Source organism: Mesoplodon bidens (assembly GCF_964165515.1).
Source record: "Mesoplodon bidens genome assembly, chromosome: 7".
Classification (NCBI taxonomy): Eukaryota; Metazoa; Chordata; class Mammalia; order Artiodactyla; family Ziphiidae; genus Mesoplodon; species Mesoplodon bidens.
The window spans coordinates 102,038,960-102,062,040 of record NC_138164.1 but is presented as its reverse complement, the minus strand read 5'-3'; the positions used below and the strand labels follow the sequence as shown (position 1 = coordinate 102,062,040).

The window sequence follows — 23,081 nt, the reverse complement described above, 5'->3', positions numbered from 1 at the left end:
TTGTGGTTCCTGGCCGGGTCGGGGGTGGGGGGGAACCTTGGTGGGGACAGAGGATGCTGAGCAGGCTTGTGGGAGCCAGCTGTGTCCAGGACACAGAAAGGGAGGTGGTCAGTGGGAAGTCAGTGTGCGGCTTTGAAGGTGAGCCAGGTCCACACCACGTGAACAGGAGCCGGGCAGGAACCAGAGGGCCGCACGGCCTTGCTGCAGGCCTGTGAAGAGACTCGGTCTCCAGCCTACCGTCACGCTGCATTTATTCATTCAACAAGTGTTTACTGAGCACCCACGGGGTGTCAAGTACTGGGCTTCCTGTAGTCCCTGCCCTCGGGAAGCTTATGCTCGAGGCGACCAGGTCCCAGCCTTTGCCACCTAACCTGAAATCCCTGTCAGCCTCAGGGGTGGTGGCAGGGCCTGTGGTGTCCCGGGGCCAGGCTGTTCTAAGCTGCGGGGAGCGGTGTGGGGAAGGCCCTCAAAGCAGGCTCTGCTCAGTGGCCTGCTCTGGGCCCTTGAGCTGGCAGGACCTTCCTGGATTGTGGAGGCACGGGAGGGAGAGGTGGGGGGGGGCGGGAGGAGGGGACGAGGCTGAGTGGGAGCGGTGGGGACTCCGGGTGGTGAGGCTTCAGTGACTGTGACCTCTGCTCAGGGCCTCCTGTGTGCCAGTCCCTAGGCACACACGTGTGTACCTTGCCTCACAGGTGAGGAAGCCGAGGCCCACAGAGATGATGTGTCCGCCTAGCAAGAAGCGAGGTCAGGGTCCGAAATGAGGCCTGTCCCCGTAACCAGTGATGGCAGGAACACGGTGTGGTGTGGCCCGTGCGGGTCCATAGCCTCAGTAAAATCAAACCACCAACCTCAGCGTGGAGGTTTCCAGCCTAGCGCTGGTGCTGACCAGCCCGGAACGGGCTCCCTTTATGAGGTGGCCCTGGGAGTTGGCAGCAGGTTCCGTCCTTCTGCCGGGGGAGGGGCGGGCAGAAGCCTGGAGCAGGGACCCAAGTCGAAGATGGTTCTCGCCATGCTGGGGGCTCTGTACCCCAGGGCCGCGCTGAGCCACCTCCTCCTCAGCCTCATCCTGGCGGCTGCGCTCCTCCGCCCCGAGCCGCTAAGGTAACTCCCGGGGACACGAGGTCAGGGCTCGACAGGGCCAGGGGCCTGGAAGGTGGGGACTCTGCAGTGTGGCCCCTTCCTGGCGTAAGGGCCCACCCAGTCCCCACCCTGGCCCATTTCCCCCTCTGCTGGGAGGCGGTGGTTTGCCTTTGGGGCCAGGGCTGAGCACCCCACATCTCCCGCAGGCCTCAGCTGTCTGTTCCTGAGGAATTTTCAGCCCCCCTGGAACTCTCGGAGCCACTTTCTGGCCTGGTGGACGGTAAGATCTCCTCCTTCCCCTACCCCTTCCCCTCCTCTGCCCCCAGCCCTACCTGGTGGGGGAGAGATGCCCTAGGAGAGGGCACCCAGGTCCAGCCTGAGGGCCTTCTCGTCCCAAACGGCATCTGCCTGGGGATGTCTTCAGTGGACACACAAGATTCTTCCTCCCGCTCGTACCCTCTTCTCTCTCCCACTCACACCCTCTCCTCTCTCCTTAGACTACGGGGTGCGACCCAAGCACCCATGGCCACGAGGGCCTCGCCCCCTTCTCTCCCGGGCCCAGCAGCGCAAGCGGGACGGGCTGGACGTGGCTGAGTATTACTACAATGCACACCTGTGACGGGAACCCCTTATAAAGCTATTCTGTGCAGCAATGGCTTGGGCTTTCCTGGGATGGAAACAAACTGGGCAAGGGAGGGGGTCCAAGTAGACAAGCAGATGAGACCCACTGCGGTCCCGACAGGAAATGGCACTTTAATAGTTGTGGCCAGCATAACAGGACTGAGATGGGGCTACCGCCGAATCAGCCAAGGGGCCTGGTGGGCCCGGGCCGGGGCGGAAGCCGCCTTTTCCTGCTGAGGCGGGGCCCCGCTGTGGCGCTCTCCCTCCCTGTGAGGCCACACCCCTGCCAGGGGCCGGCATGCCGGTGAGGCTGGTGGTAGGAGCCATCCAGAGGCCACACAAGTGACAGGGCTGGGGACAGGGACTGCACCCCTGCCGTTTCCTTGCTGCAAAGCCCTCGGGAGGTGGCTGAGCTCAGGGCCCTTCGGTTGGGCTTGGGAGCTGGGGGCGGGGGTGGGCTGGGCACTCACAGGTGGCGTGAGCTTTGTAGAGGCTCGGAGGCCCTGGCAGGGTAAGTGAGGGAGGCCCAAGATGGGACAGAACCCTTCGCTCCTAGGGTGGGCAACCTTCCTGGCCAGAGGCTTAATACCACCCCACAGCCCCACTCCCTCCCAATCCCTGGGCAGCCTGCTCCGTCCTCCATAGATGAATCTGATCCCATATATTACGATAAACTGCATTTGCCTCTCCCCATAACCCCCACCCTCCCCCACCCTCAGCCAGCAGCACCCCACTTTCCCATCCTCTGGTAGTGGCAGGTGCCCCTCCTCAAGCAGTGCCATGTCCTGTCAGCAGCCAGCAGTCCTGGTGCTGGCCCCAGGGCCCAGGGGATGCAGAGGGCGAGGCAGCGCTGCTACTCCAGGTAGATATCTTCTGTGGGACAGGTGTACTCCACGAACTGCTTGTAGAACTGCTGGAACGCTCTCCTAGGAGGCAGGCAGACACACCACAATGACTGGGGAGGAACAGGGTCTCAACCCAGGGTCTTCACACTGGAGCCTCGGGGTACCCGGATGGGGCTGCGCCTCCCCCAGCCAGAGCTGCTCAGCTCCGTTCTTTGCACACAGTGTTTCCTCAGTGAGATTTCAACTGAAGAAAGGGCCCAGCAACTAAGAAGTTTGGACCTCAAGACCACCCAGCCCTCTCTCCAGGCCACTGTGACCCAAGGACGCCATGCCGAGCGCCGAGGAGGACTGAGGGATGCTGCCGAGCATGGGGAACGTGCTCGGGGCCTGAGACCGGGGCTGGCTACAGGGCTGGGTGCTTGGCAGGGCACACACACATACCCCACGGATTCTGCCAGGGCTTTGGTGGATTCTTCAGACACAAAGACATGGCAGGCAAACCGGTGGTCAGCAGGGTGCTTGGTGATGAACCCAAAATACCTGTGGGAGGACAGCAGTCTGTCTGGGCGGGACGGGGACTCAGAACCCTCAGGCACACGCGTGGACCCACGCCCTGAACCACCACCCACGCCTTGACCTCTTGCCCGTCGTGTTCTTACTTGTTGTTCTTTGGATGGTATCCGCAGAAAGAGATGTTTTTTAACTGGAAAAAGTGGCTACATTTATTCCCCTACAGGAGGGAGGAGAGAAGAGAGTGGTCATCAGCCTGCAGGGGCACAGGTTGGAGGTCTGGCGGGAGAGCGGGGCCAGGCCGGGGCAGTCACCTTGGCCTCCTGGGAGTCGTCAGCCTTGACACCTATCTTCACGCCCCGCACGCTGATCTCCAGGACGCAGCTGGAGGGCGGGTTAAAGTGCACGGTGAGCCGGCGGGTGGTGGCAATCTGTGGGTGAGGGATGGGAACATCAGGTGCTGGGTGGCCCTCTCCCCACGAGAGGACGGGGACCGGGCTGGGGGTGGGCACCCTCCCCAGCGGAGCAGGTACCTTTTGCATAGCAGCACAAAGGACATCATTGCCCTTGTGATAGGGAACCTGGACTGAGCCCAGGAACTTCACCCGGAACTGGTCCACCCAGTCGCTGTTTTTGGTCAGGGCTGGAAAGCAAGCGTGGAGTGAGGAGTGGCAGACCCAGCAGAGGATGCACCGCCCAGGGCTGCCCCGACTTGGCTGGGCCTCACTTTTCTTGATTGTGAAATGGACCTGAAGTCACCACTGCCCGGCCTCCTCCCTGGGTGTTTGAGATCTGAAGCACAGGTCCGCCCGGCAGCAAATGGGGGCAGGGCAGACGGGGGGCCCAGTGGCACCAGGTGGGGGGAAGGAACACTACCTGCCATATGTTCAGGCTCCTTGGTGACCTCGATGGCATAGTAGGCAGGAAAGATGCCCCGGGCACCCGTGCGCATGTTGTAGGCCTCATACCAGTAGTCCTCAGCCTGCAACTCCACCAGCAGAGGGTCATCCACTTCCAGCTCAAGTTCATCTTCATGTCGAGGCACAAACCTGTCCCCAACAAGGGCCTGTGAGGAATCCACCACCCAGGCCCCTCCAGCCAGCCATCTACTCCCCACCCTGCTCTGGGGTCAGGGGGTTGCGTCAGCATCGCTGGTTCAATAAACGTTTGCACAGCGTCCCATGTGCCTGTCACTCCCTGGGGGTGGGGGGTGGGGGGGGAGACCAAGGTCAATCAGACATGCATCTGCCGTGGAGGAACTCGCAGCCAAGGGAGCAAGTGACCAGGGCCACTGATAAACTGTGAGAGGTCACAGGAAGCGAGTATTTCCACATGGAGGAGGGTGAGGGGTAGTGGGTTTTGTGTGTGGTCAGGTGTCTCTGTTGGGCACCCTCCTGGGCCCCTGCCCTGGCCAGACGAGGTGCTCAGTCCTGGGCTCTGGGCAGCACAACACACTGCTCCGAAATCATCCACTCCATCCCTGAGCTCCGAGTTCCTAGAGGGTGGACGCTGTCCACCTGGGGCTCCTACCGGAACACGGCCCGGTGGCTCTGTTCCTGCTCCTCCCCGTTGATGACGCAGGAGAAGAGCCCGAAGGACTCCGCACCTGTAGATGAGGGGGGCGGGCTAGGAGAGGGTGGTCCCGGATCCGGGTGAGGCTCGCGGGGCAGGTAGAGCGCTCGGTCCTAACGCCTTGAACCAGATGGACCTGAGGCCACCTCCCGGGGACACCCTCACCCCGGTCCCCACACGGCTCCCTGCTGCCGACTTACTGGAGGAGCGAGAGCGGCCACTCATGAAGACGTTCAGGAACTTCTTGGAGAAGTGGACATCGGGTTCGTCGGGCGTGGAGTCCTCAGAGAGGCAGGCGGGGGGCCGAGGCCGGGGGGCCTCCTCGTACTCCTCCCCAATGGCCGACTCGTAGGGGGAGGAGGCAGAGGCGCAGTTGTCGTAGACGGTGGCCGAGTCGCTCTCATCGCTGTAGTCGCCGAAGCATGGCCGCAGGCTCACCAGCTCCAGCTGTGCGTGCTCATCCACCACCAGCGTGTACTTGACCGAGTCGTAGGACAGGGCGCTGGTGTCCGAGCTCAACGAGGCCCGTGGAGGCGGCGGCGGCTCGCCCAGGCTCCCCCGCCATCCTCCACCTGGCAGCTCGGCCCGCTCGGGGGACGACAAGCAGTCGAAGCCCTCGTCCTCCTCGCTGATGGAGGGGTGTGGCCGCCCTGCAGTTGTGGGGTAAGCGGCAGGGTCTGGGTCGGAGCTGACCGACATCCGGCTCTCAGCTGGCGGCAGGAAGGCGGAGTTGGGCTCTGCAGGGTCTGGGGGCCTCTGCACTGGCGTCAGGTAGATCTCCTCGGTGGCCTCCAGCCGCACGTCCGCCTGGTAGTGGATGCGGTCTCGATGCGAATGGCCCCGGCCAGCCGGTGGGGCAGCAGGGGGGCCACCGGGAGGTGCCATCTGGGTGGCAGCGCTTCGGCGGCAAGGGCTCTCGGTGGAGGTGCCTCGATCCTTGGTGGGGGCGGGGCTGCTTGGGGGCGGCAGCTCATCGCTCAGGCAGATGTGCTCATGTGGAGGTGTCTGCTCCCCTGGAGAGCAGGCAGGGCAGTGCTGAAGGCAGGTGCCTCGCCCCTGACTCCGAGGCTACCTGCGCCCTCCACTCAGCATGTGGACACAGATACCAGGATAGAGCCTCCGGGACAGTAGGCCTACGGCAGGCTCTGAGGCCAGTCCTCTCACTCCAGCCACAGCCGACAGTGGCTGGGCCTGCTCAGGCCTATGGGACAGGCAGCTCACCTCTACCCAGCAGGCTGGAGACTGCTGGTTTGCTCTCTGCAGTGGGGACTGAGGGCACGTGGAGGTCCAGGGAAGGGAAATGGTCGCGACTTACCTGTCTTCAGCGGTGAGGATGATCTCGACACCCGATCCTGCCAACTGTGCTTCTTGCCCAGGGAATTATTATTCAGTGTGTCCTGTGCAGGGAACAAAAGGCCCTTGTGACAGCTGCGCTCACCAGTGCCCGGCACAGGGAGGCCCTGGCCCTGCCCCCGCCCCCGTCAGGCCATCCCTAGGCCATTGGCTGCTCCCCCCACCCCTTGATACTTACCAAGGGCCTCACCCCCAACCCTCTGGAGCAGGCGGAAAGGGTGGCAAGTCACAGCCCTCCCAGCCAGGGCTATTGGTGAGAGACAGACCACCCCCTTGGCTCAGGGAAGCTGGCCACCCCTCAGGGAGATGCTCTCATCAGCCTCAACAAAGGTGGTGATGGCCGGTGTGAATGGTGGTGAGTGGGGGGTGGAGGGGAGAAGCAAGAGCCATCCAGGGGCAGAGACAGACCCCCAGTCTCAGACATGGAGGGTTTACAAGGAAGATGCCCACTTCCAGCCCAACTCCCCTGGGGCTCAGGAAGCTATGGCCTAGGGAAGGGGCAGGGACATGCTAGGAGAGCCAGGAGGAAGGCTCTCCCCAGCAGCTCCCCTGGCTTGGGGGGCTGGGATGAATCATACAAACGACGAATCCAGAACATGGTTTCCCCACCCCCCCAAGAGCACGTGACAGAGGAGTGACAGATGTAGTTGTCAGAGGCCTCTTTCCTGGATCTCGGGGCCACCCACCCCACATTCTCAGCCCCCTGGGACCCCCTCCACGATGCCTACATACAAGGCCCCCTGCACACAACTTAGCCCCCTCCCCTGAGGACACACAGGCTCTCGCATGCATGAGTCTGGCTGCCAAAACCCACCCGAGAGGATCCTGGGAAAGGGACCGATCCTTTCCCTGCAGCCCCTGCACCCTCCACCAGCAGCCCCAGCTCCCTGAGCCGGGGCTCCTCTGTACCTCTCCAGACTGGGCCTGGAAGACAATGGGCCGCAGCCGGCTCTCCCCCACCCTATTCAACCCTCCTTGGCATGCAGCCACCCAGTCCAGGGGCCCTAGGCCCCCAACTCAGCCAAGCAGCTCCACCTCCCATTTCTCTTCCCTGCCTTCTGGGAATCCCCAGCTGCCCACATTTCAAACTGGCTGCTGGTCCCCATCCCCAGCTCTTCACAATTTCCCATGACTTTCCCCCGACCCGACCACTTCACATGCCTTTTTCTTCAGGCCCCGCTTCTGCCCCACCTTCACCGGGAACCCCACACCCTTGCAACCCCTCAAAGCCCTGTTCTCTTACTTCCCTACTTCTCTCTTCACCCGCATCCTTCCACTGCGCCTCTCAGCCCTTTCATTCCTTCAGCCTCTCCTCTCAAGGCTCCAAACCCAGCCAGCCCCGCTCGGCCCCTCTCACTTAGGACAGACTCTACTTGCCCTCAGCGACCACCTCCCCAGGGACCTCCCCCGTGGGAAGCTACGGAACGTGTCAGCAGGCCCGAGACTTCTCCCTCCTCCGAACTGGCAAGTGACTCTCCCGCAGCCCTTCCTGCTCCCCGGCCCGTCCAGGCCTAGACCCTGAGACGCCCGGCGCCCCGAAGACCTCCCGGGGCCCTGCCCCGGGGCACCGCCCCCTAAGCCCCGCCCCCAAGCCGCTAGCTCCTCACCTGAGACCGCGGCACCTGCGGGAAGAGGTTGAGCGTGGTGGGCCGCTTGGGCCGGTACGTGTCCCCGCCGCCCGGGCCCTGGCCCTGACCCTGGCCGCGGGGCGCCGTCTCCTGGTGGGGCTCCGCCTCAGGCGGGTCCGCTCCCGGCCGCCGCGCCGCACGCTCCTCCTCGTCCTCCTCTTCGTCGTCCTCAGCGCCGGGAGTGTCCCCCGCCGCGTCGATCAGGTCCATCTGCAGCATCTCGGCCTGCAGCCGGCTCCCCCCACCGCCGCCGCCGCCGCCGCCGCCGCCGCCCCCAGACAGCAGCCCGGCGCGTGGGGGCTGCTCGGCGCGGACAGAGGGGCGTCAGGGGGCGGGGAAGGGGCGGGGCCAAAGGCCGCCGCGCACCGCCCCCCGCGCGGGCGAGTCCATTCCGCGGCCGCAAAGAGGGGGGCAGAGGGAACGGAGCAGGAGCCCCGCGAGAGGACCGTGCTCTCCCGCGCCTTCGAGAATGCGTGAGGCCGCCTCCTCCCCACGTCAGGCGGCGCCTTTTGCAGTCCACACTTCTCCCCTCCCCACGGTCCCCCCTTCCCGACTCTTTGCACCCTCCCGTTCCCTTGGCAACGGCCAGTGACCTCACCCGGGTAGTAAGCCGAGCCCAGAGTGAGGTCACCGCTGTTGCCATGGGGACGCAGGGTCGCCGAGGAGTTCGGGCCCCACAAGGGATGGGGACGGGGTTTTGAAGGGGGCAGGGAGGAAAACTGAGGAAACAGTCTCAGCCGGGAGGGCCTCAGTGCGGACAGGAGGACCTGAGCGCGACTGGAAGAGGGATGCTGAGGGAGAGGAGCAAGTGGCAGGCACCTGGACGAGGCAGTGGCATCCCCACCTTCCTCGGTCCTCAGGCTGAGGCCCCTCCAACCTGAGGTTTTCTCTCAGGCCAGCCTAACTTTGAGAGACCCGTTCAGGGCCCCGTTCTAGTTCCAGCTCTACCATTAACTCCCTGGCACCTTGGACAGATCCTCAGACTCTCCAATTCCCCCACCAGTTAACTGTCTCCCCGCTTCCCAGAGAGGTGAGGACTCACTGGCAAGAGTACCTGATGGCCCCCTGGAGCTTGTCTAAGGCCCCACAGGGTACGCCCCAAGCTAGTACTGCCTCAGGGTCCTGCTCGTTGCAAGGACCACCCTCTCCAAGGCTCTGCTTGTGCAAGTGGGAGTCCGGAACAGGGGTATGACCTTTGAGAAGCTTTGTTAGTCCAGAATCAGTGGCCTCTGCCTCCAGCCCTTCCTGGCCTGGCCAGAGGGTGGCAGGTTGGAGTACAGGGTACTGGAGGGTTAGCTCCACGCCTTGGTTTCCTCTTGCCTGGCAGAACTTACAGAATCTCTGGGGGCAAAAGGAGGTCAACATAGAGGCACCCCATCCCAGCTCACACGGCAGCTCTCCTTTGCTAACCATTCTGCCAACACCATGTCTACTTCGGCTACCCACCCTCCTGGGGGCTGAGAGAAGCTCTGGGCTCTGCAACCTAGCTCCACACTTGCCTTCCATCTATCTCCTGGCCCCTTCTTCCTGGGGCGGGTGGGGGTGGGTGGGAGGGAGGCCCAAGAGGGAGGGGATATAGGTATACATATAGCCGATTCACTTCATTGCACAGCAGAAACTAACACAACATTGTAAGGCAATCATACTCCAATTAAAAAAAGAAAAAAGACATAGAGGGATCCTTATCTGACTCAGTCTCTCCAGATGCTGGGGACCTCCTGGCAGGATTCAGAACTTTGGGAGCCGAGAGAACCATCTGTCCTATGACAAAGCCATGGGGCCCAAAGCAGCAGCAATGCTGGATTAACCTTCTAGAGGGACCTTTAGGACGGTGGGCCAGAGAGGGTCTTCGAGGCTGTGTGGTATGCTTGGTGCAATGGTAACCAAGGGAGTGCCCTGGCTCTTTTTTCCTGCCCCCCATCACTGCAGATTCCACCAGACTCCACCCTGCTCGGCCTCAGCCCCTCCGCCAAGGCAGCTTTGGAAAGGATTTAGGGTAGTCCTGAGGCTTCCCTTAATTCTGGCCCTAACTGCTGCTATCCTAGGCCTCAAGACTTCCTGCTCTCTCCCTTCTTGTGGGCAGTTGAAGGAGCTATCTCCTGCCTTAGCCCCTGGCAAAATAAATAATTAATTAATTAATTAAGAATCTGAGCACTCAAGATGTGCCAAGCACTGTCCTGGATGTTTCCTGCATGTTATTTCATTTAATGAGGGTGCCACACAGACCCTGAAAGCCCCTCTAGATATGGGGACACCTTCAGTCCTGTCCCTACCCATCCTGCCACCCCACTCAGGGGCTCCCGAGAGCCCACCCTTACCCGTAAGGACAGGGTGTCTTTGCACTGCAGGCTGATGCCGCACTCATCGGTGATCTCGGAGAGGTCTTCATCCTCAAACTCCTCCAGGCTGATGTCATGGGTGAGCCTGGTGGGGACAAGAAGCCAAAGTTACCACTCAGGGGATTGCTGCCAGCGGGCGAGGCCCCCTGATGCCTCCCTAGTACCTCTTCCAAGGGGCAGCCCCCCGAAGGCAGATCACAGCCCCCAGAGGATGGGACCTGGGGTCCACCTGTGCCAGGGCAAGGGGTACTGAATGGGCAGGGAAAGAGTTTTGGGCCCATGTCAAAAGGCAGGCCTCCTAGGGTGGCAGTGGAAGGGGGGGCTCCAGGTTACCCCAGCTCTTCCCAGCTGGGAATTGTCCACCCTGCTGCCAATCAGGAGGCCATGCCTAGAAGGCCCAGCTGGTCAGAGCCTTGGCTCTGCCAGAGAAACGGCTCCCAGGGTCAAGGCAGGTGCCAAGGCCCGTTCACCCACGGAAGAGGCAGAGAGTTGAGAAGAGACTCCAAGGGATGCCTGGAGGGGGGCTCCCTGTGCACGGCAGTGACAAAACCCAAGGGGCTGGCAGAGGCCCCACCCCAGCCTCCGAGGAGTGCTCCATGTCCCCAGCCCAGGAAGTCCCACGCCTCGTAAGCCCTGGGAGCAAGTGCAGGGGAGTCTGGTGTCAGTCTAGTTTCAGCCTCTTCTAGGAGAGACCATGCCCCTGTTCTGTGTTCTTGGTCTCATCAATTCGAACACAAAATCCTCTTGCCTGGCATGTGGGCCCTGAACAGGAGGCTGCGCAGCTGGGGGCAGGGACAGCTGGAGGTGTCCTGAACGCAGGAAGCAGATCAAAGCACTTCAGGAGGGAATGCTAACTGGCTGTGTTAGAACCCTCTCCACCCAGGCCAACCCTGGGCCCCAACCCCAGACTGCAGGACTGTGCCAGCCCCTGAGGTGCCTGCCGGTCCCCTCACCTGCTCAGCCCCAGCCCCGGGGACCCTGCCCGGTTTGGTGTGGGTGGGACATTGGGAGAATTCTGCTAATGAAGTTGGGGAGAATTCTGAGTCTTTTCTTCAGTAAGACCAAGAGACAGAGGCATAGAGAATGGAGACGCACTAGTCCAAGGTCACCCAGGAGAGGTGGGGGGCTCAGCCCCAGGGGGATCCTAGGAGGCCACACCCTCTGCCTCTCACCTCAACCAGACCAAACTGAGACCCGGAGCTCAATGGAGCTGCCCCAGTACTTCCCCTCCCCCACACCGGTCCCCAGACCCCTACCAGCTCTCCCACTGGTCCTCCAACCAGCTGTCATTGTCTGGGCTGGAATCCATCTTCAGCACCAGCTGCATGGACAGCCCAGCCCGGCTGGGGGGCTGCGGGGTCCCGGGGCCGCCCTCTCATGCCCAGAAGGGTGGAGGCGCCAGGGCTCGGGGCAGGGCTGGGGCCTCGGGCCTCCACCGCCTGGGCCTGCCTTTCTGAGTCCAGCCCGCTGCAGAAGGCTGGGGAGCTCATTAAAAATAGATGGGCTGGGAGAAGAGGCAGCGGCTGCCGACCCGGCCCCGGTCCCAGCTCTTCCCAGCCAACCCTCAGCTGCAGGCAGCTTCCTTCCCTGGCCCTTCGCGCTGCCGCTGCCGTCAGCCTCCCCCCGCCCCCCTCCCCCCGCCGCGGGATCAGGTTACTGCAATCGATGCCACGGCTCCACCTGCCCTTCCAATGCCCCTGTCGGGGGCTGGGGTGGCCCCCCTCCCTGGCCCAGGCTTGTAAGCAGACGGCAGAAATCTGGGATGTTTCCCCGCAAAAGCCAGCCCCTGATCTGCTTTAAAGGGCCAGCACCACAATTAGGGCTCCTGGTAGCAAGATGGAGGGGCTTCCAAAATCCTCCACAAATGGACGCCCCATCCGCACAGCTATTCGCTCACCCCCATACCTCATCAGGGAGGTTTCTGTGGGCCCAGGCAGCCTTCACACAGTGCTGCCTGGGGTGGGTCTGGGCTGCCTCTATTGCCCACCTAGGTGCCCCCTCCCCAGGGCTCCATCCTTCAGTACCCATCCAGGAAGTGCCTGTGGGCACCGGAGGCGCCACAGCCAGGGCTAAGGCCAGATCATATGTGGATATCTCACAGCAGGGCAGGAAAGGCAGCTTGGGAGCTAATGAGCCTCCTGGCACTGCGGGGTGTTGTGGCGCAAGCAAAAGCTGGAAGGTCCCTGGAGAAACAGTGGTGTGTGGGGGGGGGCGGAGCTGGATGGACATTGTGCTCTTTAAGGCCTCTCCTGACCTGGAGCCCGAGGGTGGTAGGTTCCCAGGGCTGGGGGAGGGTGTGGTGTGGAAGTAGGGGTAGGGTGGGGAGGACAGCCCAGCCCAGAAGCCAGAGCAGCCCTGCTCAGTCTGGCACAGGGCGGCATCTCTGGCCCTGGGATGAGAACCCAGAGGCGGGCACTTAAGCAAATGGTTAATATACACACTGGCTGCCTGGCTAGTCACAGAGAAGTCACTCCTGGGACTCAGTCAGCACCAGGCAGCTGCAGGACCACTGGGTGTCTAACCCGGAGGTGCCCTCAGACACCCCCTGCTCTGCCGGTGACCTCTGCACACATCTGCATCTCCTCGTCCTCACAGCCCAGCCTGGTCTAGCTCCTGCCTCTGCAGTCCCAGACCTCCGTGCTGGCCTGCCTGCCTCAGTTTCCCCATGCCAGCACCGTCCCACCCCACCTGCCACTATCAGGAGGAGCTGTCCGAAATGCCACCCTTTCGCCCCCCACTCAAAACCCTCCAAGATTCCCTGCTAGTGGCCGACTCCTTGGCCTGGCATTCAAGATCTGCAGCTCTGAGCGTGACTGCCTGCCTCTGGCACCCGCCTCGCCAGTGTCTAACCCAGCGCTTGGATGGAGCACATGGCAGGCTCTCAACCTGTGCTTGTTGGTAGAAGGCTCAGTTAAGCCTGCTCCTCCAGGAAGCCCTCCTGGCCCCCTGTGTCAGTGCCTTACAGCCCTCCGGGCAGCACTCACTGGTCCCCGTCATTCCCCTTGCTTGTGATTGGCGTCACCCTCTGCGTGGAGGCGAGGCAGCGCCGGGGAGCAGACAGGACGAGGCCTGCATCAGACGTCCTCCCTCCCCTCCCAGGAGGCTCCAAAGGTAGATGGAGCTCACACCCTGCCCCCACCCTGCACCCAGCCGGTGGTGAATAAAGGTCCCCTCCCTCCCAGTGAGGTCTGGAGGGCAGAGCTGGTGAGGTCATCTTGCATACACCAGGCACCCACTGCGTGTCTGCTACATGTCCGTCAAGGACAACCTCAGCCCCCACGGACTCCTCTCAGACCAAAGTGTTCAGGGCAGACCTGCAGGGTCTGGCTTGGACCTGGGCTGGGGCTTCTCAGCTCATCTCTACACACCTGATCTCAGCATCACCCGATATTCCCACTTTCTGGGACAGCAGGTCTGGGGGCAGGCAGGGACCGCTGTATCAGCTGTTATCAGATGAGGAATGAGGTTAACTGAGGGCAGTGGTGGAAAGAGCACTGGGCTGGGGCTCAAAAGCCTGCACTTGGGGCTTCCCTGGTGGCCCAGCGGTCAGGACTCTGAGTTTCCACTGCAGGGGGCATGGGTTCGATCCCTGGCTGGGGAACTAGGATTCTGCATGCAAGCGCGGCACAGCCAAAAAAAAAAAGCAGCCTGCACTTGATCCCTGGCTCTGATGGGGTGGGTTAAGGGAGCTCCTTAATCTTATTTTTTTCTCATAAGCCAGGCAAGATGGTAGAATGGCCGCCATATCAGGCTCAGAGGCAGGAGGCCTGAGATCAAATCCTGATTCCTTCGCTTATGAGAAGCAGCCGCCCCGTCTCCTGAGCAGCTGCTGTGCCCTGGCCACCAATCTTCTTTATGCTCTGCATCTCCCTTCATCCTCACTCCAGCCTTGGAAGAGGGTTTTTATTCTGTCCATTTTACAGATGAGGAGCACTAAGGCTCCGACTTAAGATGCCATAGGTCTGCAGTTTCCCCATATATAAAATGAGCCCTCCCCATATCTGGGTGCTGGTAAACTTAACTGAGTGCAGTGTTTGTGAATTGCAAGGTGCTGTCAGGAGGTCACAACCAAGGATCAAGAGGCTTTACTGATTATGGAGTCCCCTTTGCAAGTCATACTCCCCCCACCTCCCATCCCCCAGCCCCAGCCCCAGCCCTAGCCCTTCCCTTTCCTCCTGCTTTTCCAGACACCAGGTGTTCTGGGTCTCTCAGCCGAAGCCCTGGGATACCCTTCATGGAGGGAAAACTAAACAGACCCTTGGTCCCTCCAAGCTCAAGAAGGGCAACTATGAGGAGGAAGGAAAAGATGGAAAGGAAGAGGGAGGAGGGGAGGGAAGGAAGGAAGGAAGGAAGGAGGGAGGTTCCCTCCTGAACCCACTGATCCACCTTCCCCATAGAGACCTGAGCCCTGAGCACCACGAGGCCACCTCTAGGTCTGGAGACCCCAGCCCTTTGGAGGCAGCCGCTGCTGATCAATCAGACCTGCTTGCCCATTCCGGTGAGATGGTTCCTGCGGTCTCATCCACATTAGCGTTTGGCGACTCGATGCCATGGGTTTGGTCTCTGGAGACCCCCCTGACCTTTGGCGTCTACCTTTATATTCCAGGCCCCCTCTTCCGCGTTACCCTCATCGCCTCCCACTCCGGTGCCCCAGTCCCTTCCTCTGGCCGAGCTGGCCCCTCACTGCATTCTGAACATGCCACCCTCAGGCTCCCCTTCCCTGAGCCGAGCTCCCCTAAATGAACAGACAAGCCTCTGGGGTTCCGATGTTCATGTCACGCGGCCTTTTCCCTTGCCACGTGCCGTCACATCTCCCTGTTGGCCTCGTCCCACCTGCAGCAGCTCTTTCTAATCTGCTGTTTCAACCCAGTAGTAGGTGGAGTCAGAGGTGCATGCGAAGTGAGGGTTAAGCGGTAAAGTGCTGAGGCTTTAGCTGAGCAAGGCCAAGCAGAGCCAGGCATCTGGTTGCTCAGAGGCCATTCTTGTCTTCCTGTTCCTGGCTCTCCTCCTGGAGTGAGGTAAGGATGCCAGCTGAGTGACCTTGGGTCCTGACCATGGTGTCTCACGGGCCCCTCTCATGACAGGGGGCATCTGTGGTCCAAGGGGCCAGCCTGTCTCTCTGCTGCCTTCTGAGTGCTGAGCAGAGCTGCCCAGTGGGCTCTTGGACACGTACCCAGGCTGCCCTACTCTAAGCAGCTTCCCCACTTCCCTCAGGCTCCCCTACAGGCCATTCTCTGAGGGGCCACCAAAACCAACATTTGGGGCTTCCCTGGTGGCGCAGTGGTTGAGAGTCCGCCTGCCGATGCAGGGGACACGGGTTCGTGCCCCGGTCCGGGAAGATTCCACATGCCGCGGAGCGGCTGGGCCCGTGAGCCATGGCCGCTGAGCCTGCGCGTCCGGAGCCTGTGCTCCGCAACGGGAGAGGCCACAGCAGTGAGTGGCCCGCGTACAGCAGAAAAAAAACAAAAAAAACCCCAAAAACCAACATTTGAAATGCAAATCTGTTCTTGTCACCCCTCCCCAGCTCAGAAACCTAACAGCTTCCCCCAACCCTTAGGGAAAGGGGCCAAAATTCTCACTTGTGGCCCCTCCTTTCCCCTCTGGCCTAGATCATTGCCCACCCCCCTCAACCGAAGAGCCCTGCTATGGGCTGGGTCCCTCTTGCTGGTGTCCTGGGTCACTGTAATTTTACCTTTGGGCTCTGCAACCAGTGGTGGTCTCCCCTTGGAGGCAGTCCATCCCTGAGGGCAGGATCGTGTCTCTCTTGACCAACAATGGGTGGTGCCTGATACGACAGGTACTTAATGAACGTTGTTGAATGAATGAACCACTGGTGTCCCCAGGTCTTTCTAGATTTCGCCCTTGGAAATCTTTATGTCAGTTCCCCTTTCAACTCAACTTCCTGTGTCCCCACCCCTCACCTGCATCAGAGTCTGGGGTGGGATGTGGAGGCCTCGGGGAAGGTGGCACTGGCTGGAATGGGGGCGAGCCAGGCCCAGCGTCATCCTCAGAGCCCTCTCTCCATCCCACCCCCAGCTCTGGGTGGACCTTGGGGTCAGGCTGGGTTTGTTCCTCTGGTCTGGAATTCCCTTCTCAACTGTGTCCACACTGAGGTCATCTTCACTGAAAACTGAAACCAACCCATGAAACAAGTCTCAGGAGAAAACCCTTACTTGGGGTTATCATGTGTCTCATCTGTTTAAACACCGTGGTGTTGATATGGAGCAAGAACCCTGGGATCTGGTGACTCAACTTTCAGGAAACTATCCTGAGAAAATAATCCCACCCAGGGAAAGACCTTTATACACAAGGATGTGTGTCCTGGTAACGGCAAACAGAAGAGGGAGTAGAACTCTCCTTTGGGATGAACGTTATGAAGTCTGTGGACTGGGTCTTCCCTGGTGGTCCAGTGGTTAAGAATCCGGCTTCCAATGCAGGGGACGCGGGTTCGATCCCTGGTTGGGGAACTAAGATCCCACATGCCGCGGGGCAACTAAGCCCATGCGCCGCAACTACTGAGCCCGCGCGTCACAACTGAGACCCGACGCAGCCAAATAAATAAATAAAGTCTGTGTATTAATGTAGAAAATGGCAACTAATGCAACGAGCAGAAGACAGAACGTGTCACCTTATGGCTCCACGTGATGATTCACACGCAGGAAGAAACACTGAGAAAACACGGCTGTGAGATGTGCTGGGATCTGGGGCGTCTCCTCTCCTAGTCCTCGCTGGGTCACACCTCCTACCAGCCGCCTCCCGGGCCTGGCTCTGGCCCCTCACAGAGCTGGGTTTCCTGAGGGCATGCGACCCAAGGCCCTGTACCCTGTAGGCACTAAATAAATGCCTACTAGAGGCAGTGCTGGTTGACCCAGGCCCCGGGTGTTCCAAGAGACCATCTGGGACCGGATGAGGCAAGGTCCACCGTCGATGCTCCTAGAGATTTCCTGAATGAATCCAAGAGCGGGGTCAGGGGCCAGAGATGGCACCCAGGATGGGCAAGAGCCCCGGGAGTGGGGACGGGGCCAGGGAACCAACCTGTGGGATCCACTGGGGCCCCAGGGATCCAGAGACCAAATGTAAGGCTCTGACATCCAAGAAGGGGGGTTGAAACCCTGCCCTGGCCGCAGCCGCTGTGTGAGGCGAGTCCACATTCTGTCCCTGAACTGGAGGTTCATCGCAGCTGGCCGGGGCACTGCCTGGGGCCTGGGGCTGGGGCGCAGTGGCCGCGGCAGCCGCAGCTCTTCATCTCCCCCACCCCAAAATGGGACTGGCCCCCCCGCCTCACCCTTCTCTCTGTCTCTCTGGGTGTGACGCTCTCCCTGAGGCTTCAGGCCATGGCACGCTCTCTAAGTAGAGACTCCCAGGGTCTTTTGCCCCAGCCCCATCCTCTCCTTTGAGCTCCAGACCCCAAACCAACTGCCTGCTTGAACCCTCCAATTGGCTCCCCCAGTGATCGCCAAGCTCAGATTCAGCAGGCCTCCGAGTGACGTCACCACCCCGCCCGCCAAACCTCTCACCTCCTGCAAGGCACCCCCTCCCTCGGGACCTAGCATCATCCTGGACTCCTCTCTCTCCTCCCCCCTCACACCAGGTCCCTCAAAAGTGGGTTAAGCTACCCTCTGAATCTCCCTTACATCCTCCCCTGTTCCTCCTCCTCACCCACAGGATGGCCAGTCTCCCAGCAGTCTCCCAGCCTCCCTGTCCACTCTCTACCTGGCAGCTGAGATACCATCTTTTTTTAAAATTAATTTATTTTTGGCTGCACTGGTTCTTTGTTGCTGGGCGTGGGCTTTCTCTAGTTGCGGCAAGCGGGGGCTACTCTTCGTTGCAGTGCACGGGTTTCTCATTGCGGTGGCTTCTCTTGTTGCGGAGCACGGGCTCTAGGCACGTGGGCTCAGTAGTTGTGGCTCGCGGGCTCTAGAGTGCAGGCTCAGTAGTTGTGGCACACAGGCTTAGTTGCTCCGTGGCATGTGGGATCTTCCCGGACCAGGGCTCGAACCCGTGTCCCCTGCATTGGCAGGGGGATTCTTGACCACTGCGCCACCAGGGAAGCCCCCGAGATACCATCTGATGCCGTCATTCCCTGGACCTCTGCTGGCTGCCCCTGCTTTCAGGTGCACAGGCCAGGGTCCCAACACGACCTTCGCATTCCTGCACGCCCTCTCTCAGCACTTGTGCAAGACCAGGCGTCACACACCCTGCTGGCTCGCTCCTGCCTTGAGCCCTCCGCCCGGGCTGCTCCCTCCCTCTTCTCTTCCCACTTCACCCTTCCTCCTCTTGGGTGACACTGACTCGCCCACCAGGCCTGGGCAGAGCTGACCCTTCCCTGACCCAGGGCTCCTCCAGGCCCCTGACCTGAGTCACAGCACACCTACCGCCTGTCTGGTAAGGCCTTGTCTGTCTGTCTTTCTGACTACACTGACCACACATCTGCACGACGGGCCAGGCCCCTGTCAGTGGCTCTGGAGTGTCTCAGTGCGCCTGGCAAAGTGCAAGCACTTGTAGGTTTTTCGGGGGGCTGTGCTGCACGGCTTATGGGATTTTAGTTCCCTGACCAGGGATCGAACCCAGGCCCTCGGCAATGAGAGCACGGAGTCCTAACCACTGGACGGCCACGGAATTCCCACAAGTACTTATTGAATGAACGAAGGAACGCTGAGTGCATAGCACCTTGTGAAGAGATGAGTAGGGAGGGCCCTTGTCTCTCACCCCCCAGGCGGTGTGGAGGCAAGAACACCACCGCCACGCAAGGAGTCCTGAGGCCCAGTGCTGCCCCAGCTCTGCTGCAACTTGCTGTTGTGTGTTCTCGGGAAGCCACTCACCCTCTCTGTCTCCTTCTAAGTAAAAGGGGAGGAGGATGGGCTGGTTGAGGTGACCTCTAAGGTCCTTCTCACCCGCGCTCCCCTCCCACACACCCAGGGCAGCGGCTCACTTTACTCCCCACGAGCCTCCCATGTAGGCTGTCCCACTGTCCCCCTCCTACATCCCACTGTCCCCCTCCTACGTCCCACCACCCAGCTCAAGGCATCCGTTGCTAAGTTTCTAAATTCTTTCACAGAATTTCCTTAAAATGAACATGTATCACTTTCATGTTCAATTTTCTTTTATTATTTTGTAAGTTACAGAAGTAACCTATGCTGGTGGTAAAAATAAGAAGTCAAAAAATACAGAAGTATGTGAAGTAAGTGAAAAATCCCTCTCCCGACACCAGAGCCAAAGGTAACTACTAGTAACTGGTTGGAGCATTTCTACAATCAGGAAAAAAAAAAAAAAAAGGACATGTTTATTTAAACCAACTATCAACGAACAAACGCTCGCCACCCTCCCAAATCCACACCATGCGTCCCCCTCCACAAACTCTCCTCCGTTGTTTTTACTCCAGGCCCTCTCTTTCCAGGGTGGCTCTGAACTCAGACTGCGTTCAAACCCCAGCTCTGCCACTTATCTAACCTCTTCGTGCCTCAGTTTCTTCATCTGCAAAGTGGGGATAACAATAACACTCTGTTTACGTGGTTCTGGGCAGGACTAGACGCTCTTGCACAGAAAGTGCTTAGATTGGCAGCTGGGCAAAGGGAGGGCCTCCCAAAGCGGCGGCGGCGTTTACGGCATTATTCTCTGACAGTGTGCACTGTTCTCCTCTGAACTCTCCAATTTTATCTTGAATTAAATAAGAAACCACTAAGGCATTATTGGGCACCTACTCTGTGCTGGGCATTGGGCAAACCAAAGTTTAGGTATTGACTCCTTTTGCCTTCTGGAAGCTGACAGTGGTGCTGGGGGCACGCGCGCGCACGCACACACACACACACAATAATAACAACAATAAGAACAGCCCTACGTGAACGCAGCTCTTCACAGCCCTTGAAACACTCAGCACGTGTTGTCTCATCCAAGTCTTAGGACCGCCCTGAGCAGGGGCCAAAGTCGGCGTCATGGAGGAGAAACAGAGACTCAGGCCGTTCAGCACCCACTCCTGGCATGCGGCTAAGAGGACCGAGCCAGGACTGAAACCCAGGCCAGAGCCACAGGAGAGCGGTCCCCACCAGGGGTTACACCAGCCGGTCTGAGAACTGTGAGAGGCGGGACGGGGCGGCGGGCCCCTCAGGGCCCGAGACACTGCCCTTATTATTCCCACGCGCGGCCAGGCCGAGGTGTCCTGGAGGTCGGCCCACGCCTCGGCCTTGGCGTACTGCCACTCTCGCCCACCGGGCCAGGGCTGGACACACTCACTGGCTGGCCCGCCTCATCAGCTCCTCTCCCTAAGGCGTCCATGGTAACCTGCCTGCCAGGGGTGGGGCGGAACGGAAAGCACTGTCACCTGGGGATAGGGTAGCCGGTAGGGGAAGCCAAGCTGTCCTCTGGGCCAGAGGCAGGGCCTGGAGGTAGAGTGGAGTGAACATGCAGACCCCGGTCCCAGTGCAGCCTCAGGCTCTGACCCCCTTGGGATCCTCGGGCAAGCCACCCTGCCTTCCTGAACCTCAGTCTCCTCATCTATAAAATGGGCGGGCCCATGCCCATGCCCAGGGTGGTTGTGAGGGTGACCTGAGCCAGCACAGGGAACACGCTTTGAGCCGTAATGAGCAATCTAAATGCCCGCTGGTGTGGAGGGCTGACACTTGTTGAGCGCCCACTTTGATGTACATTAAGGAATCAATATTAATTCGCTCACCTAACAGATGGGATTCAGAAAAGACAAGAAGCTGCCCAGGTCACACAGCTAGAAAGTGGTGCAGCTAGGATTTGAAGCCAGGCCTGTCTAAGCTCAATGCTCTCCCACCACAGAGGGGTCTCCTGGAAGGGAGGCAGCGTTTGCGTCGAGGTGGTGTTTCACGTCAGTGGGGTCAGTCTCAGACCTCAGCCCCCTCACTCTGAGGCACTAACCCCAAAGCCCCCGGCCCTGGTGCCTTCAGGCTTGGCCTCCTCCATCTGGTCCCCTCCCTCTGGTCTCTTCCAGCTCAGCTCAGGGCCTTGGGGGAGGTTTCTAGTCCTGATGATGCCATTAGAGATTCCCAGGGGTCCCCCCCACCCACCTGAGGGCCGGGGAGCCAGCAACCCCTTGCTCTGAAGAGGGGCTGGCGCCAGAGCCCAGATGGGGCCTGGCTGGGGTGGGGGCCCCAGGAGAAGGGAAGGCGCCAGCTCATTAGCTGGAGAAACAATGGGGAATGCCTAGTTCTCTTTCTCGGAGGCTCTGGAGCAGTGACACCCTCCTCTTCCTCCTCTCCAACCGGCCGGGTTAGGAGGGAGGGATGTTCACCCCTTCTCCCACAACACCCTCTGCCACTCTCTGAACTCCACCTCCCAACTGCTTAACACCAGATGGGGGCAGGGAGAGGGGTGAAGGAGGAGCTCAGATCGGGGTCCTGGGTAGCTACCCCAGCAGGAACCATCTCACCAATACCCCTGGCTACTCCTGGGTGCTCCAAACCAGACTCCCTCTCTCCCACAGCCGGGCCTAGGATCTCGGGGTTGGGCCTTCTGCACCTGCACACAACTGACCAGGTCAGGGCTTGCCCCAGTCCACGGAGGGTCCTGGCCACGCCAGGCCTGGGAGTTGGGCCCCTCTGGCCAGGCAGGACTGGGGGAAGGGCCTACGATTCCCTCCTTCCTGCACCAAGGCTGTCGGTCGCCCCAAGAAACTGGGACCCGCGGGGCACCCCGGCCTGCTCTCATCTCTATTCAGAAGCCTTCTGACTGGGCACAGGCAAAGCCCCAGACGGCCTGCCTCCTCCGGGATCTCAACGCACACGCCAGGCCTCGCCGCAGCCCAACGTCGGGGAGAAGGCGGCCTCCGCGCCCACTCCTCCAATTCCAGCTCACGATCTCCTCGCCTAGGACGCGGAATGGCGGAGGCAGCCGCACCATGGATATGCAGCGGCCATCAGTCTGGACCTGAGGCTGAGGGGGGGCTCTGGGGGCTCTGTCTCGGGAAGAGACCCCATCCCCACACCGCCCTCTCGCTCCGGGGTCTGGGGTGTGTGAGCTGGGGGCGCGGGGGTGAGGGAGCCCGGGCAGGTCAATCCTGGCCGAAGGGCGGGTCGCGGCGGCCGGAGTTTCTCACCTGAAATTGGGCGGCGACGCGATGTGCAGCCCCAGGAACGGGGAGGCGGCAGGCGGGGACGCGGCCCCCCCGCCCAGGCCGCCGCTCTCTCGCTCCGCCATTCTCCCGCACAGCCCTGGCCATCCGGGCGGAGCGCGGCGCGGAGGCGGCGGCGGCGGCGGAGGGGAAGGAGGCGGGGGCGCGACGAGAGGCCGCCGCCGCGGGTAAAGGGCTGGGGAGGGAGCGGCGGGCGCACCTGCGCAGGGAAGGGCGCAGTTCCAGACTGCGCAGCGCTCTCGGGACTGGCGCGAGCGCCACCGCGCGCGCCCCCGGGTTCCGTGCCGGGGTCTCGTGCGCCCCGCCCCCTGCCCCGCGAGCTCCGCCCCCCGCGCGCGCTCTCCAAGGTGCTGAAGTCGCCGCCACGCGGTCCCCGGGTTTGGCCCAGCCCCGCCCTAAATCCCACGCCGTCTCCTCTGCCCAGTTCCTCCTCCCTCAAAGCCCTCCGTGCCCATGCGGGCTCTGCTCCCCGGGGTGGGTCTAGCGCCTGGGTATCGAATAACTAATGGTGGGTCCCTGGTCCCTAGGACCCTAGTTGACCCCCTCGCTGCAGGCGAAGAGGGCAGTCAGGAAATGAGGGTCATGGAGGAAGGCGGAGGAAGGCGAGTGGCTGTTGGGAGTTGGCTCCTAGAGCAGACAGATTTGGAGTCCGGTGGTGTGAAATCACAGCCTGGCTCTCCAAGTGAATAGGTGGTGTGGCCTTGTATTAGTGACAAGAGTCCTAAGGTTTGATTTTTCTCATCTGTGAAATGGGGAGAATAATGGTCCATCTCACAGTTGTGAAGATGAAATGTAATACAAATGTGTTGTCACTGGAGGCTGGGAACGCCCCACCTCCAGCTGGGAACCAGGGCTAACCCCACCCTGTCCCCTTACCTTGAGGGGACCCTCTGTCCCAAGAACTCGCCCCAGAGTGTCTCCTCAATAAAGATTGTCTCAAGCCCCCCTTCAGCCCCAAACACCTCTAATGCTGAATTGAACCCTTCCTTTTGGCTTCTCTCAGCTTCTCCTCCGTGTGTCAGGACTTTCTTGCTTTCTC

The 23,081-nt window shown here is 60.8% G+C and overlaps 2 protein-coding genes across 6 annotated transcripts; one reads left to right on the top strand and one right to left on the bottom strand.

Annotated features, from left to right (window-relative positions):
• Positions 1–51: 51 nt before the first annotated feature.
• Positions 52–2,834, top strand: FREY1 (Frey regulator of sperm-oocyte fusion 1). 2 transcript variants are annotated; one of them, XM_081240343.1, is made up of 4 exons: positions 52–1,101; positions 1,287–1,360; positions 1,578–1,674; positions 2,769–2,834. In XM_081240343.1, the coding sequence occupies exons 1-4, from the start codon at positions 758–760 to the stop codon at positions 2,812–2,814; spliced, it is 561 nt and encodes a 186-aa protein (XP_081096469.1). In that variant the 5' UTR covers positions 52–757; the 3' UTR covers positions 2,815–2,834. The 2 variants fall into 2 exon arrangements, with proteins under 2 accessions (XP_081096469.1, XP_081096470.1); XM_081240344.1 differs by lacking the exon at positions 2,769–2,834 and having other exon boundaries at positions 1,578–1,706.
• MAPK8IP1 (mitogen-activated protein kinase 8 interacting protein 1) lies at positions 1,717–22,278 on the bottom strand. 4 transcript variants are annotated; one of them, XM_081240333.1, is made up of 13 exons: positions 22,007–22,275; positions 9,928–10,033; positions 8,912–8,950; positions 7,589–7,909; positions 5,944–6,025; positions 4,829–5,641; positions 4,587–4,662; positions 3,933–4,105; positions 3,590–3,699; positions 3,371–3,487; positions 3,206–3,276; positions 2,988–3,086; positions 1,720–2,627 (listed from the first exon to the last, which is right to left on the bottom strand). In XM_081240333.1, exons 1-13 carry the CDS (start codon positions 22,105–22,107, stop codon positions 2,555–2,557), a joined length of 2,181 nt encoding a protein of 726 aa, XP_081096459.1. In that variant the 5' UTR covers positions 22,108–22,275; the 3' UTR covers positions 1,720–2,554. The 4 variants fall into 4 exon arrangements, with proteins under 4 accessions (XP_081096457.1, XP_081096456.1, XP_081096459.1 ...); XM_081240332.1 differs by lacking the exon at positions 8,912–8,950 and having other exon boundaries at positions 1,721–2,627; positions 22,007–22,274; XM_081240331.1 differs by lacking the exon at positions 8,912–8,950 and having other exon boundaries at positions 1,717–2,627; positions 3,371–3,699; positions 22,007–22,278.
• Positions 22,279–23,081: the final 803 nt, after the last annotated feature.

What these genes read in the sequence shown, in the direction of transcription:
- FREY1 (XM_081240343.1), top strand. Translation starts at nt 758, where the DNA reads ATGAGGCCTGTCCCCGTAACCAGTGATGGCAGGAACACGGTGTGGTGT. An exon ending in CTCCGCCCCGAGCCGCTAAG is followed by an intron (nt 1,102 to 1,286) that starts GTAACTCCCGGG and finishes CATCTCCCGCAG; the next exon opens with GCCTCAGCTGTCTGTTCCTG. An exon ending in GACGGGCTGGACGTGGCTGA is followed by an intron (nt 1,675 to 2,768) that starts GTATTACTACAA and finishes CTTTGCACACAG; the next exon opens with TGTTTCCTCAGTGAGATTTC.
- MAPK8IP1 (XM_081240330.1), bottom strand. Translation starts at nt 22,107, where the DNA reads ATGGCGGAGCGAGAGAGCGGCGGCCTGGGCGGGGGGGCCGCGTCCCCG. An exon ending in AGCCACCGGGCCGTGTTCCG is followed by an intron (nt 4,106 to 4,586) that starts GTAGGAGCCCCA and finishes TGTTGGGGACAG; the next exon opens with GTTTGTGCCTCGACATGAAG. An exon ending in ACGACTCCCAGGAGGCCAAG is followed by an intron (nt 3,277 to 3,370) that starts GTGACTGCCCCG and finishes TCCCTCCTGTAG; the next exon opens with GGGAATAAATGTAGCCACTT.